This window comes from Vitis riparia, chromosome 14, assembly GCF_004353265.1.
Source record: "Vitis riparia cultivar Riparia Gloire de Montpellier isolate 1030 chromosome 14, EGFV_Vit.rip_1.0, whole genome shotgun sequence".
In the NCBI taxonomy this organism is placed as follows: Eukaryota; Viridiplantae; Streptophyta; class Magnoliopsida; order Vitales; family Vitaceae; genus Vitis; species Vitis riparia.
In genome coordinates this window covers 7005636-7025921 of record NC_048444.1, presented here as the reverse complement: position 1 = coordinate 7025921, position 20286 = coordinate 7005636, and the positions used below count along the sequence as shown (strand labels likewise).

The 20286-nt window shown below is 32.9% G+C and overlaps 3 protein-coding genes across 4 annotated transcripts; 1 reads left to right on the top strand and 2 right to left on the bottom strand.

Moving 5' to 3' along the window:
* LOC117930887 lies at positions 1 to 2143 on the bottom strand. Its single transcript, XM_034851657.1, has 3 exons — positions 2029 to 2143; positions 590 to 678; positions 1 to 503 (listed from the first exon to the last, which is right to left on the bottom strand). The coding sequence occupies exons 1-3, from the start codon at positions 2050 to 2052 to the stop codon at positions 347 to 349; spliced, it is 270 nt and encodes an 89-aa protein (XP_034707548.1). The 5' UTR covers positions 2053 to 2143; the 3' UTR covers positions 1 to 346.
* Positions 2144 to 11903: 9760 nt separating this feature from the next.
* On the top strand, positions 11904 to 14430 carry LOC117930632 (COBRA-like protein 4). 2 transcript variants are annotated; one of them, XM_034851266.1, is made up of 6 exons: positions 11906 to 12138; positions 12226 to 12305; positions 12377 to 12833; positions 13264 to 13411; positions 13493 to 13770; positions 13866 to 14427. In XM_034851266.1, the coding sequence occupies exons 1-6, from the start codon at positions 11988 to 11990 to the stop codon at positions 14144 to 14146; spliced, it is 1395 nt and encodes a 464-aa protein (XP_034707157.1). In that variant the 5' UTR covers positions 11906 to 11987; the 3' UTR covers positions 14147 to 14427. The 2 variants fall into 2 exon arrangements, with proteins under 2 accessions (XP_034707156.1, XP_034707157.1); XM_034851265.1 differs by having other exon boundaries at positions 11904 to 12305; positions 13866 to 14430.
* A 97-nt stretch (positions 14431 to 14527) lies between these two features.
* On the bottom strand, positions 14528 to 19315 carry LOC117930633 (protein COBRA-like). Its single transcript, XM_034851267.1, has 6 exons — positions 19022 to 19315; positions 17602 to 17681; positions 16413 to 16869; positions 15842 to 16001; positions 15442 to 15719; positions 14528 to 15108 (listed from the first exon to the last, which is right to left on the bottom strand). Exons 1-6 carry the CDS (start codon positions 19122 to 19124, stop codon positions 14816 to 14818), a joined length of 1371 nt encoding a protein of 456 aa, XP_034707158.1. The 5' UTR covers positions 19125 to 19315; the 3' UTR covers positions 14528 to 14815.
* Between the last annotated feature and the right edge of the window lie 971 nt (positions 19316 to 20286).

Below are 20286 nucleotides of genomic sequence, written 5' to 3'. Positions count from 1 at the left end.
TGCCAATTCATAAGTAAGATTCACTTTCAAGTAGTTCTTCCTATCAAGAAACGAGGAACCCTGTATATCTGAACTAATTCTGGGAATTGATCAAACACTAACACCAATACCATTGTGTCCCCCATAAATCAGAACTGTTTTCCAAGAAATACGGCAGTGCCCAATCCAGCCTGTGGACATTTATTTTATCTGTGTACATTAAAGCCCAATAAAATGGGTGGGTTTTCAGCAGACCCCTGAAAACACAATCAAACAGTTACTTATTCTCACACAACATTGCTTTTGGGTCTGAAGAAATGTTAGCAAAAAGAGGCATGGACCAAGCAGCTATATCATTACTGAAACCTCACGTGCTCTTCTCAGGATCAGAGAAGAAGCGGTTGACCTTAGGAAAGATTTCAGGGGTCCGAGTGCGGAGGAACTTGCGCAAACCATGCTCTGCATATCTCTCCCCTTCCTCTGCGTTGTCCAGCACTGCCTGCTTCCGACCCTCTTTGGAGATTCTACAATTTCCACTTCCAAAATCACTACTCTTTCTTCTTCTCATTTAAAGAAAAATATATCAAGAGATATAACTTAGGATCCGTACCTGACGTCAGGGTTCATGATCACATGTCTTCCTAGCGAAAAGACCACCATACCTCCCACAATGGCCATGGCACCCAATAGTGGGTACACCTGATGTTACCAAAACACACCATAAATATCTTTCGTCTATGCAAATTAGAAAATACTAAGATACCATATTCATACTTAATAAATTTTGAATCTCGGTTATTAATCATGTCTAATGAAATTTGAAACATTTAAAAATATACAAGTAAATAGTACCAACGTACAAAGGAATAAAGTCAAGATCCTGATATTTCATTTCATATCTAGTAAAATAAAAAATACAAAATATTGAAATTGAATTTGATTTGATCACAAAACTATGACACTTGCATACGTGGAATTATTTGATTAATGATATTTTTTAGATAGACACCAACAAAAAACATTTTGATAGTATAACAATTGCGACGTGGTATTTTTAAGGTGGAAAGTTGACAAAACTATTTAGTTTTTAATATTATTGTAAATTACTATTATATGAATGCTTTAAAATGAAAAATAAAAATTAAATAGTGATTTGTTCTAAACCGATATTAGGTTGATTGATATTTTATATAATATATAGATAATAACTTGAACCAAAGAGTAAATTTGTACACTATTTTTTTCTTGAAATAATATGAGGTTTCACTATTTTATATTATAGCATATAATAATTTTCTAATTGTATGGGGTTTTAATATTTTATAATTATTGCATTTAATAATTTTTGTGAATATATGGAAAATATGAATGATATGAAATCAATTAATGGTATGGACCTCATGCATATAATTGATATTACAATAAATGGTATATGATATGTAAGAAAAAATAGATATGAAAATAAAATATCAAAATTTTTTTTTTAAAAAAAAAAGTATTTAGATTTCGCTTGGTATTGATTTTTAAAAAAATTAAATATTAAAATTTTCAAGTACTAAAAAAAATAAAAATACTCCTTAAAATCACTATAAAACAAATTTTTACTTAATTAATAATATAAATTAAAGCATCTTTGAATAATATCCTCAAAATTCCTTCCTTCCATCCATATCCTTACCCCCAAGAAAAGAATCTTAACTCACAGATACAATAATTATATACGTGAAAAGAAAAAAAAAGATAAGAATTTCATGGTTTTAAACCTATGATTCTGGTTAGCCAAACAAGTCATATTGGATAGTGATGATGATTTTTAATGGGGGAATTAATTAAATTTTTCCAAATACTCACTTATTAAAAAATTTTAAGGCCTAAATGAAGTAGATGGGCATGAAAGCTTTAATCATTCGTGTGATTGTAAACAGAAAGACCATCATAATAAATTCAATAATTCATCAGAAAATTAAAAAAAAAAATCATTATTAATTAGAAAATTAGAAGGCCCCAAAGGAAATGGTTCAATTATTGAAAAGCACGAAGCTGGCTTACCTCTGGTATGACCCATCTCCCCATTGGAAAGGTTTGCCTCCTCTCTATTTCCTGGAACTTGAGAAAAAGTATATGCTTTTCTGAAGCAGACTGTAGAATTCGGTGAAATGATTGAAATGAAGATATGGATGCCGGTGTCTATATATAGTGTGAATGTGGAGGGCACGTGGACTTGCATTCCAGTGGGCCGTATTAAAGAATTGACTTGAGCGGAAACCAGGCGCCTAGCCCATTGTTTTACTAATTTGGAAAACTTTGGATTGGGGAACGCCCTTGTGGTTCTAGATCACGATAGCCACTTAATTTCCTAAATGATTCTTGCCCACCTCACCTTATCCGCTGGACCAATTCAATGGTGGCACGGTCCCTGCATTTTTTTCTGAATTAATTCTTTTATGTATAATTTTATTACAACTTTTCGAATTAAAATATAGTAATATGTATCATGATGGTAGGGTGTGCATCATTACTTTTATTATAATTTTTAGAGATAAATATAAGCTCATACCAAGCATGATTATAATATAATATTTATTTGGGTCCAAATGATATGATTAATTTGCTCGTACCATGTTTGCATTTAGGTTTTCATTGTTTTGTACCCATTACTTCGTACCATGATCTCCACTAATTTATACCTTTTCTCATTTTTCATAACTTGGTTTCATTAATTGCATGTTCATCCAAGAAGTATCAATCGACTTCCGATCTCCAGTAATAAAAAAAACATACAAAAAGAATATAAACAATTAAAAAAAGATGTAATTAATAAAATCAACGAACAAATAATAAGAAAGATCATGTATAAAAATAAAACAAAAATATAAATAAGTAAAATCACTGTACAAAATAATAAGACCTAAATACATTTGTGATATAATTTAATTAATCATATATTTTCAATACAATATAATTGGACTCTTATATTAATGTAAATAAGGATGAAAATCATCAAACTATGAGAAAAAATTTCTCTGAAGAAATATTATTTTTTTAAGTTTTTTTAATATTTTTATAAATTAATTTTTTGTTTTTACAAATTTTTATGGATATTTTTTTATATATTCATAAAATATAATCAAATTAAAAGCCCATCCAAACATCATATTACTTTGTATAGGCGGGTCATGGAAGTAATCAATACCAAGGGCGGGTCCTTTCCTAAGTCATGGTTTTTCTTTCTAACCCCCAAATCGGCTATGTTGACCTCATCAAGAAGTCAACACAAAATAAAAATCACAAATAATCTCGTGATTTAACTTCAGAAAAATATCCGAAATTACTAAATGAATAGGTTTGGCTGAATCAGAAGATGGTCCAAGGTGAACCTGCTCCCTTTTAAGGGCCTGTACCAAATGGATTGTTTGGATAGAACTTTTCTACAATATTGCAGTCGATATGCTATGCCAGTTGTCTTTAATAAAATTAATAATAATAATAATAATAATAAAATCCAAATTATATTAACGTCAATAAATTGTTTTTATGTATTTTTTAAAATTTATTTATTTTATTTATTTATTATACCTAGAGATAAAATAATTTGAATATTCATAAATTTCTAATTAATTATAATTATATTTAATCATTTTTGTAATTTTTATAATAATCCAAACATAAGAAAATAATTCTTCTTAACAAATTTTCCTTTTTTCGGTACTTTTGTAAAATTAAACATTATATTAATTTTTATTTATAAAAAAAAAGTCTTATTTTAATTTGTTATAGTTCATATCAAGGCTTTTTCGGCGATTTTAATGTCACGTCATCCATTTTTTTTTAGCTGAGTTGACTTCCAAATGTTGAATTGGGCTCCAGAGATGCGGCCCATCATTCCGATCCTCTGAAGCCCAGCCTAGCTCACTGCGCTTCATTCGACTTCGAGTAGCACTGCGGCTTAAGTATCGGTTTTGTGTATCCTTCCTGAAGGTTCAAAATGAAACGGCTATGCTGCTTGTCCAACATTGCCAGTTGTTATGTAAAATAGACGTGCATATCTATATTTTTTACTTATAATATGTATTTATATTATAAATATTATCTATATATATATATATAAATAAATATTATGAATTATATATATGCATAAATTAATTAAAATATTGGTTATAGTAAGTATATTAATTTCAATGTTGTCTATTTTGTATAATAATTAAATATGAAATAAATAAAAAATTATAAATAAAATTATCATCATTTTAAAATTAGAAATACTTATAAATATATCATTAATTTTTTTATAAAATTGAATATACCCAAATCAAATAAATCTTTTTAAAACATATTTTAAAATTTTGAATATTATTATTGGATGTAATAAATTATATCATAAATATGTCAATTTCTTTAATAAAACACCTCAAAATGTTTATTATTACTTTTTATTTTAGAATTTTTTTTTCAATGTTTTCATTAGTTTTGATCAATTTTCGCCTCATTGATATTTTGTGTCAAAATATTATTAATATTTATCAATATATTCGTAAAATCGAGTCATCTATATATCCATAAAAACTAATATTTTCATACTTGTTAATATTAACAAGCATGTTTGAATGCTTATTGACCAATGTTTTAACTAGCATATGTCTAATCAATGCATTTATATGGATTCTTAAACATGTTTAAAACCTTATCACTTGGATTTATAACTCATGAAAATCCAAACTTTTATATAAGAAAATTGAAAATGATTTTTTTTTTTTTGAAAAAAAAATCAGAAAATCTTTTATTTCTTGAGGAAATTCATGGAAATTGGCCAAGGAAACAAAAATCATTATTATTATTCAGAATCTAAAATACCAAATATTAAAATAATCATTATTGTTATTATTGAAAATATATTTTCATATAAAATACCAAATAATTTTACTTTTTTTTTTTCTCTTTGAAATTTATGAAGCCTTGCATTTCCTCACCAAATGGGAGAAAATTCATAAAAATTCTACAATGGTATGATATAAAATTTGTTAAGAATATTCAAAAGCTTGACCATCATCATTATTTGTAATCATTTATTTATAATTATTTACTATAATTTCTATTTATTTGGTTTTTTTTTTTTGTATTCTCTATTATCTCATTGGTTTACAAACAAAAATTCAATGCAGAATATCAACAGCACATTCATTACAGTAATTAGTCTATTGAGAAGAAAAAAAAAAAAAGCCCTGTTACATACCAAAATATTTCTATCACAAACTCAAAATTCATTAACAATATATGAATTATTCAATCTTAAAAATTATGTAAGTCAAACAATCAAGAAACAAATAAAAAAAAATCACATCAATCCCTATATGAAAACTGACATTACCAAAAAACAATCAAGATTCCTCCACTAACCTAGACCAATAAATATAACAAAAAAAAAAAAAAAAAAAACCCTAATACACTAATCTTGTATCCACAAAGGAGGTGAATGATTTTTAAGATACCAGTAAAAGAATTTGGACTTCCATTATTTTCTTCTTGTCATGCAAGAGGCTAAATTCAACTATTCTCAAACTCATATTTTTAGATGAAAACCCTTGAAGATAGTAAGCCTTACAAACTAGAAAGTATAAGATGGCTTTTTCTTCATTTTGTCCTAAAATCCTACATGAATGAGGTTTCTTCTTGTAGATTTAGACCAGATCAAATTGTTGCTTTTACCATACTAGAATGTACCAAAATAGCTATATATTCAACTATTTCAAATGAAAAGAATTTAAGATCATAGGATGTACAATCAGGGTAGAAGGTGGAATTTTAGCATTAGAGGGTACGTAATTATACATGTACTCTTCACCATCCTCGAATATCAACAACGTCACTCATGAATAAGCCATGTTAGGACTCCAATTTAACTTCAACTTGAGGGAAATACTCATGTCATCATCCCTTGAACTATTATTCAAGCAATGGAATCGAAGGAAAATATTATTTTTATAAAAGATACTATAATATAGGATGGTACCTCATATTATTCTACTATAAATAATTTCATTCACATATTTTTCTTTTTGTTTTGCTTATTTTTGTAGGAATTCTAAAATTTTTACATGCAACAATTTATTAGTGGAACAATGTATAACAATTGTCATTGCTGTTTTATTGAGGAATGCACCTCTATAATAAGAATTTTGCTTTGATTCGCTTTCTACTCATGAACTTTTGTTGTCAATTCTCTTCTTATTTAATATCTTTTGTGACATTATTTAGAGGAATAATGTAGGAACAATGCATAAAAATGATCATCCCTATTATGTTGAGGAATTAACCTCTATAAGAAAAATTAGCGCTTAAATCTCAATAGCTTTTGTTGTTATGAGTATTAAATGCATTAGAGGAAAAAAGTATAAGAGTTGTCATCCTTGTTCTACTAAGGAATGCACCTCTATTAGAGGAATTGGTTCTTGAATCTCAAGAACTTATATGGTGGCTATGAGTATTCTCTTTTGTGAGTTTTACTCATGTGCACCACTGTTTTGCAATCATCCTAAGTTATTGATATTTGGAATTATTATTTATTTAATAAGATTTCGGTTTCCTATTTCTATCTATCTAATGTCATGTATTACATTTTATTAGCATTCTGGTTGAATATCTTTTACATTGCATATGACTTATGTACATTAAGAGTTGCATGAAAGATTTAAGTCGTGAGTTCTTTACAAGTATATGATAAATTCACGGTTGATTCATAGACCTAGGAAATCCATTTGATATTGTATTATACTACTACCTAATTTGAGGGATGATTGGTCTTGGTCATCAAAATGATATTACTGTGGTGATTACATTAGTATATACGTTTACATAGTGGACAAGACTTATGATGAGTCATGACATAAGATTATTAAGTAGTCACGATCTCACCAAACTATTATATCTTACAGTCTTTCAATCTTGAAAAAATGTTGAGCTTATACTAAAATTTGTAATGGTTTTAACCTTTAGGTGAGATCATAAAGTGGTTTTATGTTTTCTGTGAATTGGGTCACTATTGATTAAAGTTAATGGTAAAAATGTATTCTCAATAGAAGTACCATGACTTCTCATGAAGATTGAGATAGTGTGTTCCCTTAGTCATCAAGATGAGGTTCCCATGGCAAATGCATTAGTGGATATGGTTGCATAGTGGACAGGACTTATGGTAAGTCATGATGTAAGGCTATTGGGTAGTCATGATCACCAAGCTATTATATTTTATGGTATTTCAATCTTGAGAAAATGTTGAGATTATGCTAAAGTTTATAGTGGCTTTGATCACCTTTAGGTGAGATCCAAAAGTGGTTATATGTTCTTTATGGATTGGGTCACTATTGACTAAAGTTGATGACAAAAAGGCATTCGCAATAGACATACCATGATTTCTCATGAAGATTGAGATGGTGTATCCCCTTGGATGATCCTAACAAAGTGTGTGCAAGAAAACTATGGTCGTAATAGTTTCTTAATTGAAACTTGACACAAACTCTTTATAAGTTGGATTATCTCAATTGATCACATAATAAGAGAATCTAAAACTTAAGGATTAGAAGAGGTAATCTTGAGAGATTGACAATATTTACTTTGTTAGATTACGAACATCAATTAGGGAGCCTACATACAGTAAATAATAGGTCACAGACCCAAGTATTTGTATCTTATTGTAGTTACATAAGATACTAAAGTGCAGTTAGCTCTTTATAATGAGATGTTAAGTCAACTTCAAAATTGAATTCTAAAAAAGTCAATATTTACCTATGGGTCCCAATAATTCTTGCTTGAGCCTAGTTAATTTCTATGGTGACACAATTTATGAGAGTTAGTTGTATTTTTAGTTCACTTATAAGGATGTTTTGGTAAAAACATAAGGTTGCAAAAGAGCTTGTGAATGGTCTCTACCTATTGCAATCTTTTATTTCCTATTTTTGATCCATTAAAATCTAATTTAAAGTTTCCATTGATAATTTTCATCCGTTTGAGTGACAATAAATCTTATATTCCGAGTAAAAGAATACTCATATGATCTTAAGATTTTGAAAGTTTAGTATAGTTTTCTCAATAATGAGAAAGGGATTTGAACAAATTATAAGTAAAAACTATCTAATTCATATGGATTCATAAGTTTTACATGATAATTGAAAATTTTCCTATAAGGTAGTTGAAAATGTTGCAATTGATTTTGTAATTTTTGTACATAATTTTAGGCAAGGAGAAAAAATCACCTTCATGCAATAGAGGTGTGGGATAAATATACTAGATAAGATCACAAATTCCTAAAAGAAAAGAACATCTTTTTCTTATTTGCAAAGATTATAAATGTTTATAATCTTAATCCTCAAAAGACATCTCTAATCACTAGCCATAAGAAAATTTTTGTTTTTGGCTTACATTTTAATTTCCAAATCCAACATAGGATGTTAGTGCTAGGATGAGGAGAAGTTTTTTTCATTACCAAGTTGTTGTTTTGAGAAAGAAATTATCATATTAGGAGAAACCTTTAAAATATTCTATATAAGGTGTGGGAGAAGAAAGGATAAAAGTAGTTATTTTTAATTAATCTCTCTCTCTCATGATTCTAGCTTAGATGCTATTATTTGTTCAAAAAATGTTGCAATCCGGTTTAATAATTAAAGCTCTATTAACATCTTCTTTTATCTAGACCTAGACTTCCTTTAGATTTAGGTTTACAAACATCTTCACAAACTACTAAAGGAATCTCCTTGCTAGACCCATATTTGGTTGTCACATGATTCTTTTTGTTAATCTCCTTGTTATTCATTACCTGACCCAATGAGCTAACTAAATTAGTTTTAATTAGAACTATTTTTCCGACTTTTAATGGAAAGCACATTTTCCACTAAACTTTAGAAAATATACATTTTATTTTACTTTAAATAATAGGACATTCGATATATTTATTGATATCATTAGAAAGTGGAATACTAGGAACCCTTTCTAACTCTTTCTCACATCCCCTTGAATATTATTGGGAATCTGAAATGAGAACTTATGAAAATTCAAAAGTTGGTTTGATCATATTACAAAAATTAGACAAAATCTTATTGATATTAGAACAAGCAATCTATGAGGCTTTATAAAAAAAATGATGCATTCACATGCAAACATGATGTTGAAGTTGGGCTTGGGTGTGTAAGTGGGTTGATCCAACCCAACTCAATAAATGAGAAATGAGGGGAGTAGTTTTTGGGAGTTTTAAAACTATCCAGAGAAACTGTCACTATTAAAAAAAAAATTCTTTGACTTTCTCTCTCTTATGAGAAAATATGAAAGATCATGCTTCTAAAGATAACTCTTTATCTTGAAGTTTTCTGGTTTTCTCTATGGAAATGAAGGTAAGGTACTTGTGTTGTAAAAACAAAGTAGTTTTGGTGTTCATATTTCCATTTATGACTTAGGGTGAGAAAATTGATAAATAAATCAATCAATAGAGATCCTTGGACATTTTAGAAGGTAACCCAAAAGCCCTTTTTTCCATCACATAAAAAATAAAACTCTGGGCCCATTATAATGAGTTAGAATACATATATGGTTCGTAGGGTTTTTGGTATGTTTAAATAGCCCTTTACCCAAGTATTCTACTAAAAGGACAAAAAGTGTAGGACGAGTAAGGATTTGTTCGACCAATGGCTCCTAATGGCTAAATTTTTTGTTATAGGATACCATTGATTAAAATAAAACAGGAAATATTGGAAATGCTTTTTGTAATTCATTCGATCCATGTGAAAATCTTACTTAGATAAAACTATCATCATGAATCCCCATTATAGCATATTATAAATTTCTTCCATATGATAACCAAACTGTCATGTACCATAATATATTTTTTCTCCAATTAAAAGAGTTTATGATTTCATGAGTTACAAAAATATTATTATTAATGGGTTTTCTTCGAAAAAGACCCACTACACAGGTGAGAAATCGTATTTAAGAAGGTTTTCTCCTATTAGTCAAAGTTATGTAAGCTAATAGGTTTATGATAATTTGAAGATCACAAGTTACCAAATTTAGAAATTAAGGTGATAAAAATCTTATTGATGATCTCTTTGAGCATATGGACACTAAAAAAAAAGGACTTCCATCATTTTATAAACAAATTCCCCATATATATTCCAATGTTTTTAAAAGAAATTAACTTAAGTGACTCGGGTGTACAAACTTAGTCTTCTATAACACAAGGAAAGAATCAATCAAATAAATCCTTCCTTATACTCAAGTTCTCAAATGTGAATACCAAAAAAAAAAAAAAAAAAATCATTATTATTATCATATCATATTCTTTCCAAGTCTTTGATTTTCTAAATTCTATTTTTCTTTCTTCTATTGAAGCCTATCTCCTAATAAAATCCAACATTGTCTTACTTTTTGAGCTCACTCCATCGATTTCCTCTGATTTCAGTAAACTATTAGGATTTTGAGGAAGAAAAATATTCTTTTGAAGGCGCATACAAATGCTGTTGTCATCAATTTTCCTTGAACCACCACCTCCCTATTTGGGGGTGTGGCCCTTATATAATAACTCAACATGGAAACTACAGTGCCAGCCAAAATGTGTGGAGAATGAGCTAGTTCACTTGGATAAATTCTCAAATGTTAGATTTGAAGGTTGAAGGTTGAAGAATGCCACATGACCTGAAATGATGGTGGCTTTTAAAGAAGTGCACATTGCTAGAACTAGTTGTGATGATGGCTGCCAATTACTCAATGCCCTGTCCCACATTCATTATGATAAATTTGTACTGAAAAAATAGCCACAAATTGTAATAAGGCAATTAAAACTCCATGGGGAACGTGAATCATATTCATACCCATGGGCTTTTTAATAATTTTCTCCCATCTGTCTACCTCCTATCTGGCAATTTATCATAACCAAATTCAATAAATAGTGTTAGGCCTAACGCTTTTTGAGGCTTACCCCCCACCTACAATGAAAAACTTGAAGGCTTCACTTTCGTCTGGGTTCTTCTATAACTATGGAGGACTCCGTCTTGGGTAGCTGTCTTCATGAAAGCATTTAACCAAAGGAATTGGAAAATATGAGGGTGGAAGCATTCAAATGCATGTGGTGGATACAGTTGAGGGGTCATGTTATGAGAAGGGGACTCACTACTTGTCCCTACGTTGTTTTCCTTGCCCCCAACTCTTCCTTCTGACCAAAAGCATGCAAACAAAAGCTAGATTTAAAGAAAGGGATTTGGGATTCTGTTGGCTCAGGCTTATGGAAGCTCTACTCCATTACCAAAATGCCCTTGCTCAATTATGTTACTGTACCAAAACCAAGTGTCTGATTGGAGTGCTTTTAAAAATAACCTCAAAAAATATTTTTTTAGAACACTTCTCCAATTTCTTTTAAAGAGCTTTTATTTCCAACCATTCTTCATATTTGTTTAATTATTTTTAAAAATATCCCTTAAAAATAAATTAAAATAAATTAAAATAATTAAAATATGTTATCAATGTTGGAACGAGTTTATAAACTTTGAGAATTGTTTTTTTATTGAAAAGAATTACCGAGCTTGCGGATTCTAAAAATTTTTCTAGGATCATCCATTGATGTAACAGTTCCATTGCCTGATTTATTTTATTTTATTTTTCATAAATAAAGCCATTCCATAGCTGAGATGCCTTCTCAAAGGGATGATTTGGTAAGGGTAATTTGGGTAACTTTCAATGTCCAAACTGTTTGCCCATTACCTGTCTCCTTTCTAATTGAACACGACCGTTGAGATGTTATGGTCAGTCCTTTCCCGCTATTCTTGAAAACCGTTGCTTCAAGATATGGAAATATGAAAAATGCTTCAAGCTCTAACCACCAGTAGGTAAGCCATCTCCTAACTCTACACAATTCCACACACTTCCTTCCGCATAGACTGTCTTTCTCAAATACATAACACTGCCATCCATGCTTCCTCAATAGCCACTGCAATTCATCCCTGCAAAAAGGCCCTGTTTCTTAGAAAATTTGAAACATGGGATTTCACATACCTGAAAACCCCATGAGCCAAAGTTGCATGAGATTTGAACACAACACTCATTGCAGACAATATCAACATGAAATGCTTGGGAAGATGAGATTTGTCATCTCTGCGTTTTTCTTTCTTATGATGTTTTCTTACACAGGTGAACTTTTAGATGGTTCTCAGGCTTCAATTCGTTTTAATTTTGTTCCGCTTGTTCAATTTTCCTGTTCTGTTTTCGTGTATGCAGCTGCATATGATCCCTTGGATCCTAATGGAAACATTACTATCAAATGGGATATCATGTCTTGGACCCCAGATGGCTATGTGGTGAGTTAGAATTTCATATATGATCCTTTGGATCGAAATCTTCGAATAGTATTGATGACAAAATGTTGCAGGCGGTGGTGACAATGCACAACTTCCAAATGTACCGGCACATCATAAGCCCAGGTTGGACCTTAGGATGGACCTGGGCTAAGAAAGAAGTGATATGGTCCATGGTGGGAGCTCAAACCACTGAACAAGGAGACTGCTCCAAGTTCAAAGGGAACATACCACATTGCTGTAAGAAAACCCCCACAGTGGTAGACTTGCTCCCTGGGGTTCCTTACAACCAACAGTTCTCTAATTGCTGCAAAGGGGGAGTGGTGTCTTCATGGGGCCAAGATCCTGCTGCTTCTGTCTCTGCCTTCCAAGTGAGTGTGGGGCTAGCTGGTACTTCCAACAAGACCGTGAAGCTTCCCAAGAACTTCACATTGCTAGGGCCAGGTCCTGGCTACACCTGTGGGATTGCAAAGATTGTGCCCCCCACCAATTTCCTCACACCTGACCGCCGCCGCAAAACTCAGGCACTCAGTGAGTTCTGTTCTCTCATTAGATCCAACTGTTCCACAGTCTCTTCCTGTTCAATTATTTTTGTTTGATTGTTTTCCTATCCATTTGATTGGTAAGAAAATTCAGGAAAAGGAAAAGGCTTCATTCTTTCCCCACTGACACGATAGGACTCCAGGCTATGTTTGTTTTATTTGTCATAGAGATATCGATAAGGGAAACATAAATGGCATAGCTGAAAAATTAGTTGCTGAAGATCTAATGTTAGTCTACTTTTGGGATGGCTGAATTTTGTTGTTTACCACAGCAATCCTGAGTTTTATCTACCCAATTTTAGAACCATAATGCTCTTTCCTTTCTCTTTGGTTTTAAGATACGGAATCATCTTTGGCTAAATAATTTTCAGGACCTTGCTAACATTTTTCCTTCATGTCTACCCTTGTAATGTATGCAGTGACATGGAATGTGACTTGCACTTATTCACAGCTCCGCGCCCGGAAAAATCCAAGTTGCTGTGTCTCCTTCTCTTCTTTCTACAATGAAACAATCACTCCTTGCCCTTCTTGTGCTTGTGCTTGCCAAAACAAAAATAACTGTGTCCAGTAAGCTACCATATCCACCACCTGCATTTGCATATATCGCTGTTTTTTTGTATGCACCTAAACCCATTGATGGTGATGCAGGAGCGATTCCAAACTTCTGAGTATGGTGGGAATAAACACTCCAAGAAAAGATAACGTACCTCTGCTGCAATGCACGCACCACATGTGCCCGGTTCGGGTGCACTGGCATCTGAAGATCAACTATAAGGACTACTGGCGTGTGAAGGTCTCCATAACCAACTTCAACTACAGGCTGAACTACACATTGTGGACCCTTGTTGTTCAGCATCCAAACCTCAACAATGTTACTCAAGTTTTTAGCTTTGATTACAAGCCTCTGGTCCCCTATGAGTCCATAAGTGAGTGCCTGCCGATTTCACTTTCATTTTCTGGGAAGGGAAGGAGATGGGTTTATGGGTATTAGTCTCATATTGAATGTAATTTTTGTCTGCAGATGACACAGGTATGTTCTATGGCATGAAATTCTATAATGACCAGCTCATGGAGGCTGGGCCATTTGGTAATGTTCAGTCAGAGGTGCTTTTTCAGAAGGACAACACTTTCACCTTTAAGCAAGGCTGGGCATTTCCTCGGAAAGTCTACTTCAATGGTGATGAGTGCATGCTGCCCCTACCTGAGACATATCCATTTCTGCCCAACTCTGCTCATCAAAACCTACTTGCTTTCTCAACCTTCATTTCTTCGGTGATTTTCCTGCTGGTCACTGTTTGGTGATTGTCTTGATTGTTTTCCAAGAGTTCGCAATGCTGAAACAGTGATACAAGTTTTGAAGCCAAGGCGACGTCCACATGGAACACTGGCACATTGTCTCAAAAATCCTTTGAAGAAAACAATAAAGCTAAGGTATATACATATGAACTAGAGAGCAGGGGGAGACTAGATCTGAACTCTAATGAAACCTCAGTGAATTTTTAAAGGGCTCGTAATTTAATACTTCCTACATCTCTGTAACTCTGTTCCATTATTCTCATAACATGCAGAGAGGCCATTTTTTTAAATATAGTTGTGGTTAGTTAAATAAAGTAACTCATTCAGATATTAAAAATAGGAGTCCTTAGAAACAACAATCAGTACAAAAACAGTAATTAGCTTTAATTTTCCTGCTAAATGGTTCTTGGTTTTATTACAAAGCACAAAAAATGATGATTAAGTACATTAATAAGTATGCAATACAACAGCTAGGAGTAACAAAAACTGGCACAGGAATCAGCCTACCCATTCATGAAAACTAAAGTATGTTTTGCCAAATGATCGTGCACATAGATGGAAGTCATTGGCAAATCGTATATATGTACTTCAATTGTTGCCATAATTTATGGGTCCAACTGATTCGGTTGGAAATTTTGGGACTGACAAGTGTTACTCTATGCCACTGGTAGAATTTTAAACATGTGCATTCAACAATAGCAAGGCTGACAAGAGAACCATTATTAGAGTAAGTAGGGAGGTACTTGTCCGTGAGGTGGCATTTGGCAACCACGGATAGGAATCAGGAGGAGGCATGACACAATTATCTCCATTGAAATAGATTCTTCGAGGGAAAGCCCAACCCTTCTCAAAAGTGAAAGTTGATTTATCCTTCCGAAAGAGTAGCTCTGACTGTACATTTCCAAGAGGGCCAGCTTGCATGAGCAGATCATTGTAGAACTTAACCCCCCATAGCATGGCAGTATCATCTGTTGGGAAAAAAGAACTTGTTATACCCATGTTCAATTTTCAATATGTCATAAACCGAAAAGGGAAACATGCACATTTTGTCATACAAAGCGATGATATGCCAGTTTTAACTTCTCAGTCCCTATATCCACAAAAGTAGCGACTAAGAATTCAGATCAACAAATTCATGAATCCCATCAAAGAAATTTACTACCCCAGCCACACAGATGATAATTATAGTTTAAACTTGTGCTTGATCCATGCCACCATTATTCCAAGTTTTTGTCCATGGCATAAAATGCAAAGAATATAGGAAAAAACAAGAGCATCACAACTGAAGGCTTAAAACTTACTTATAGCTGCATAAGGTGTCAATGACTTGTAGTTAAAGCTGAAAATCTGGGTCAGATTATCAAAGTTGGGGTGCTGGACAACTAAGTTCCACTGCGTATAATTCATCCTGTAATTGAAATTCGTAATTGTGACCTTCACTCGCCAATACTCCTTGTAGCTAAGCTTAACATGCCAATGGACTCGAATGGGACACATATGCTTCGTACACTGGACTAGAGGAGTATAGCTATTCTTCCCAGAACCTGAGACAACTGAAGCCAAATATGGCGAGTCTTGCCTGTAAACCAGAATGGAAAAGAATTTAAAATTAAATAAAAGGGTATAAATAAAAATATTCAGCTCCAAACTCAGGAGGAGGCTCAAACAAAAAGTAATATTGACTTGGCTGAATGAACTTACTCTACACAGCTCCCTGGCTGAGTAATGTTGTTCTGGCAACCACAGGTGCATGTTGGGCAGGGTACAATTGTGTCATTGTAGAACGATGAGAGCGAGACACAGCAAGTGGGGGTTTTCTGAGACAGGAATTGTGAATATGTGCATGTAACATTCCATGTCACTGTCACAGAGAAATAAATTTAGGCCCAGTACATTTATGGGTAATAGCTCAAATTTTTAATTAGGGGAGACAAAAATTGCCTTTAAGAATCACTCCCTTGTCAAATATAAGAGTAAACAAAATCAAGCAATCTCTGGTATATAACATAACCAACAAGAATTGGGCAAAAGAAAAGCATAGGCATTTGGTGATAAAGACCTCCACAGTATGTGCAAATAACAGCATTATTAATTCCACTTCAGTTCAACACCATCTGTGTAATAGTACTTAACCATCCTATTCGTAAATTTAAGATTAATCTACATCACCAGCCATAAATTTGAGAAATCATAGTACCATCTAGGTCACTGAAGTTGAATGAAGTGCATAAATGTATCCAAAATACTCTGTAATCTTCATCAAGAAACTTACTCAAAGCTTGAGTGACTCTCCTTCCATCTTGTGTCACAAATCTAGTAGGTTTAACGATCTTCGCAGGTCCACAAGTATAGCCAGGCCCTGGTGCTTTCAGGGTGAAGTTCTTAGGAAGTCGAACTGTTTTGTTGGTGGTACCAGCTGAACCTACACTAACCTGGAATGAGCTTGCTGCATTGGCAGGATCCTGCACCCATGAACTGACTACACCTCCCTTGCAGCAATTTGCAATCTGCTGATTGTAGGGAGTTCCTGGCAATAGATCCACAACAGTAGGATCTTTTTTACAACAATGTGGTACATTTCCCTTAAATCTAGAACAATCCCCTTGCTCTGTAGTTTGGCCTCCCAACATGCTCCATATCACCTCCTTTTTTGCCCATGTCCATTGCAGTGACCATCCTGGCGATTGAATGTGACGATATTGCTGGAAATTGTACATAGTGACAACAGCCTATCCAATCCAAGAAGAGTTGATCACATAGTTACACAATGCACTAAAGAGAGGAATCCTGACTTTTAATTAAAAGTTCCTGGTAAATTGCATTTCAACTTAAAGTGCTGCAGCCAACAACCACGAGTCTCGAAGATAAATTTACTAAAATACTATATGCAATGATGCCCATTTTTTGAGCCAGTTTCTTATACATACATAAGATTCATGCCATTGACTCACCTAGAACCATATCCCCATGTAGCTCAAGTGGAAATCAGATTGTCCTAATCCAAAATAACTTATAAACCTGAGACAATTTTAAGCATGAAATTGGAACTAAAAACCTACTAGATGGTAAAGAACATTAATAGACACTTTGGATAAGAACAATAACTATAACACCACTTTAAAGGCTACAAAAGTTTGGCAAAACCCTTGTTCCAAAATCAATGCGAAAGGAAACCTATGGGATGTGATCAAAATGAAATTCAGAAAAAATGAACAGACAATTGATTGGGTTTCTTGTCAAATCTGATCAATAACTTGAAGCACTATAAAAACAACTCACACTCAAAGTTTCTTCTTTTTAGCTGGGATTATGGATTATAGATAGTGCACACAACAGGGTCTGTGTAAAGGAGGGAAATAAAACCTAAACTTAACATACACAAGCATGAACTACAAGATCACTATTATCTGAGTCGACCCCTGTTATATTAGTTAGGAAGTATATAATGAACAAGTACTTACAACATAGCCATCTGGAGTCCAGCTCATAATATCCCATTTGATCGTGATATTTCCATTGGGATCCAGTGCATCATAGGCTTCTGAAAAGGAGAAACCCAAAAGATAAGGCTAAATCTTCAATCCCTTTTCTGAGAAATATATATATTTCACTGACACACAATAGAGATATTAGAAAACATTTTTTTGTCAATCATAATAAATATATGCTAAGGGGAAAAAGAGATGTCCATGTACAAAGCACATGCAATGTACCACTTTTATCATACCAAGGATTTGAAACCCAAATTTTTATGATCAGAATTCCTCAGTCCTCACAAAATTTATTAAACTTTATATAATAAGCCTACAGAAATACATCACAAGTTTATTCTTTCTTTATAACCGAATATGCAGCACAAAGTTCTAATCCAGCAGACCTTCAATACTCAAATCACTATCTCATCCATGCTTTCAATTACTGTATTAACCAACTCAAATGCTAGAATTTTACTATAATCCTAACCAATTGCCACAAATTGAATTGTTGTATATACTAATCCAACCAATTGGATGGATGAAAGATAGGAGAAGAGTCTTTCACATTTGAAAAAGAAATTGATTTCTCAACCAAAATGATCAGCCTTAACATGATTAAGAGGTATAAGAAATCAATGGACAATAGAGGAAGGAGGAAAAAGAAATCCATTTTCTATTTGTCTGATTATATAATTCTCATGGCCCCATTTTTCAGATGATTACCCATTATTAGGTTGTATATCTCTGTTTGTACCCTAAATCTAAATGAAATATCCCTGAAAACAATAGCTAGCTGCTTTTTGGGCAATCATTAATTTACCCAAGAAAATGAAGAAAATAATGAAACTGACACCTAACTATTAGGATACCATGCATTGAAATAAACCCTAAAAGAAAAAAAATTAAACATTTAATCTGAATTTTGTTTTCCCAATTTTCCCTCAGATTAAAAAAATTCAGAGCCCGACCATCTAAAATAAACAATTTTTTTTTCTTTTTCCAGTTCTCCATTTCTTTCATTTATAAAGCAATTGGAAGCAGAGAACAATATCGTCAGAAAGCAGCACTCTTTTACTCCCAAAGTGTTCTCAGAAAGCAGAGAACAATCTCAGTCATCCAATAAAAACCCTTTCATCATAAAAATCAGAAGGGGCTGAAACAACAACAACAACAAAGAACCTTTTCCATCAATGAAGAGAACTCATTATGAAATCCAGGGGAAAAATTTGCCAAATCTCCCAAACACTCCCCACCCATCAGTCGACCATCACCCAAAAAAGCAGCTTTCATGGAAATGAGAAGAATCCATGCCACTAACTAAACCCAATAAACTGAAGAAAGAAACAACCAAAAAAGCTCCAAATTTTGAAACGATTAAACGAAAAAGAAGGAGAAAAATGCCCACCTGTAGAAGTAAAGCAGGAGCAAGAAAGCAGAAAAAGAAGCAAAATGGTGCAACCACAGAAACTGGAAATGGATCTGCTGATGAGTGACAAACAAAACCCCATTTCGTTGCTGCAGATTGTGTAGATTGTCTTGTGAGATACTCCAAGATCTGCAGCAGACTTGAGGAAGGTAGAGAAGAAAAGGAGAGGAGCTTGTAGGCAGGCTGTGTGTAGCTGGCTTCTGCTCACAAAGTCACAAGGTCACATGGCAAGTCCAGTTTGAGAGATAGACTTTTGAGAGGCCACTCCAAAATCTTAATTACATTACAAATATTCTATACTATATAGACCCACTTACCTATCATCTTTCCAATATTTAATTCTTATTTTGTGCCTTTTCCTTTGTTTTTTGGGTTTTTTTTCCCTTTTATTCCTTCCCTGTCATGACTCAGGAGTCATGCCTTCTCACTTTATGCCTAATTTTTTGGAAATTAAATTTAAAAGTTAACATATTTCCATTTTCATCTGATTGGGTCAGAGATAAACCCATTTTTATTTAATTTCATAGTATGCAATTTCCTCAAAAATAGACTATTTTGACAGAAAATCCACTTACCCGAACCTTATTCCACGCCACTGTAGACTTCCTGTGTGTGGACAAAGGTTTAGCTGTAGTGAAAATCTAGCCCATTACATTACCTAAACCTGTTGACTTCTTCAATATATCGTAATTTTCCTTTTTTCAAAATTATGACCAAAAAAAAAAAAAGAGTGGTTCGGAGTAAAGTAGGGAAGAGAAATCAGGGCCTGTGCCCCTTTTCACACACAAAAGTTTGAAATTATTGGGTTGGAAAATCATGATATAGAATGTTTTGCAATATTCTCTATACTTTTTTTTTTTTTTTTTTTTTTTTTGTATATGATTCCCCTTTTTTGGTGGCTATTTGACATGAAAGAATCATTTTTTTCCCCCCAAAACTTGAGTTCACCAAGTTGATTAATGTCCTAAAAAAGTTAGGAAATTAAAATTCAATGGGAGGATCATGAAGATGTGAACCCACGCACATAGAATATTTATTTAGCAAATTAATGTTGATAATATGAAGGCAGAAGAAGGTGGAGGTTTCATAGAAAGTGTTAGGCAGAGAGTCAGAGTGGGACTGTGGGAGGAGGCGTGCACTCCTTGAAGAATTAGAAATGAGATAATAATAAATATTGTATATGCTTCTTCAAGTGTGAACCTTGACATCAGCCGCGTACACATTCATTGCAGGACAGTGGGAAG

Excerpts from the sequence above, each read along its gene's own strand:
- LOC117930887 (XM_034851657.1), bottom strand. The coding sequence starts at position 2,052 with ATGGGGAGATGGGTCATACCAGAG. Across the intron at positions 679-2,028 it reads GGAGATGGGTCATACCAGAG|GTGTACCCACTATTGGGTGC; the intron begins GTAAGCCAGCTT and ends TGGTAACATCAG. Across the intron at positions 504-589 it reads ATCATGAACCCTGACGTCAG|AATCTCCAAAGAGGGTCGGA; the intron begins GTACGGATCCTA and ends TGGAAATTGTAG.
- LOC117930632 (XM_034851265.1), top strand. The coding sequence starts at position 11,988 with ATGGGATTTCACATACCTGAAAACCCCATGAGCCAAAGTTGCATGAGA. Across the intron at positions 13,412-13,492 it reads AACAAAAATAACTGTGTCCA|GAGCGATTCCAAACTTCTGA; the intron begins GTAAGCTACCAT and ends ATGGTGATGCAG. Across the intron at positions 13,771-13,865 it reads GGTCCCCTATGAGTCCATAA|ATGACACAGGTATGTTCTAT; the intron begins GTGAGTGCCTGC and ends TTTTGTCTGCAG.
- LOC117930633 (XM_034851267.1), bottom strand. The coding sequence starts at position 19,124 with ATGGGGTTTTGTTTGTCACTCATCAGCAGATCCATTTCCAGTTTCTGT. Across the intron at positions 17,682-19,021 it reads CTCCTGCTTTACTTCTACAG|AAGCCTATGATGCACTGGAT; the intron begins GTGGGCATTTTT and ends TCTCCTTTTCAG. Across the intron at positions 15,720-15,841 it reads CAGCCAGGGAGCTGTGTAGA|GCAAGACTCGCCATATTTGG; the intron begins GTAAGTTCATTC and ends TCTGGTTTACAG.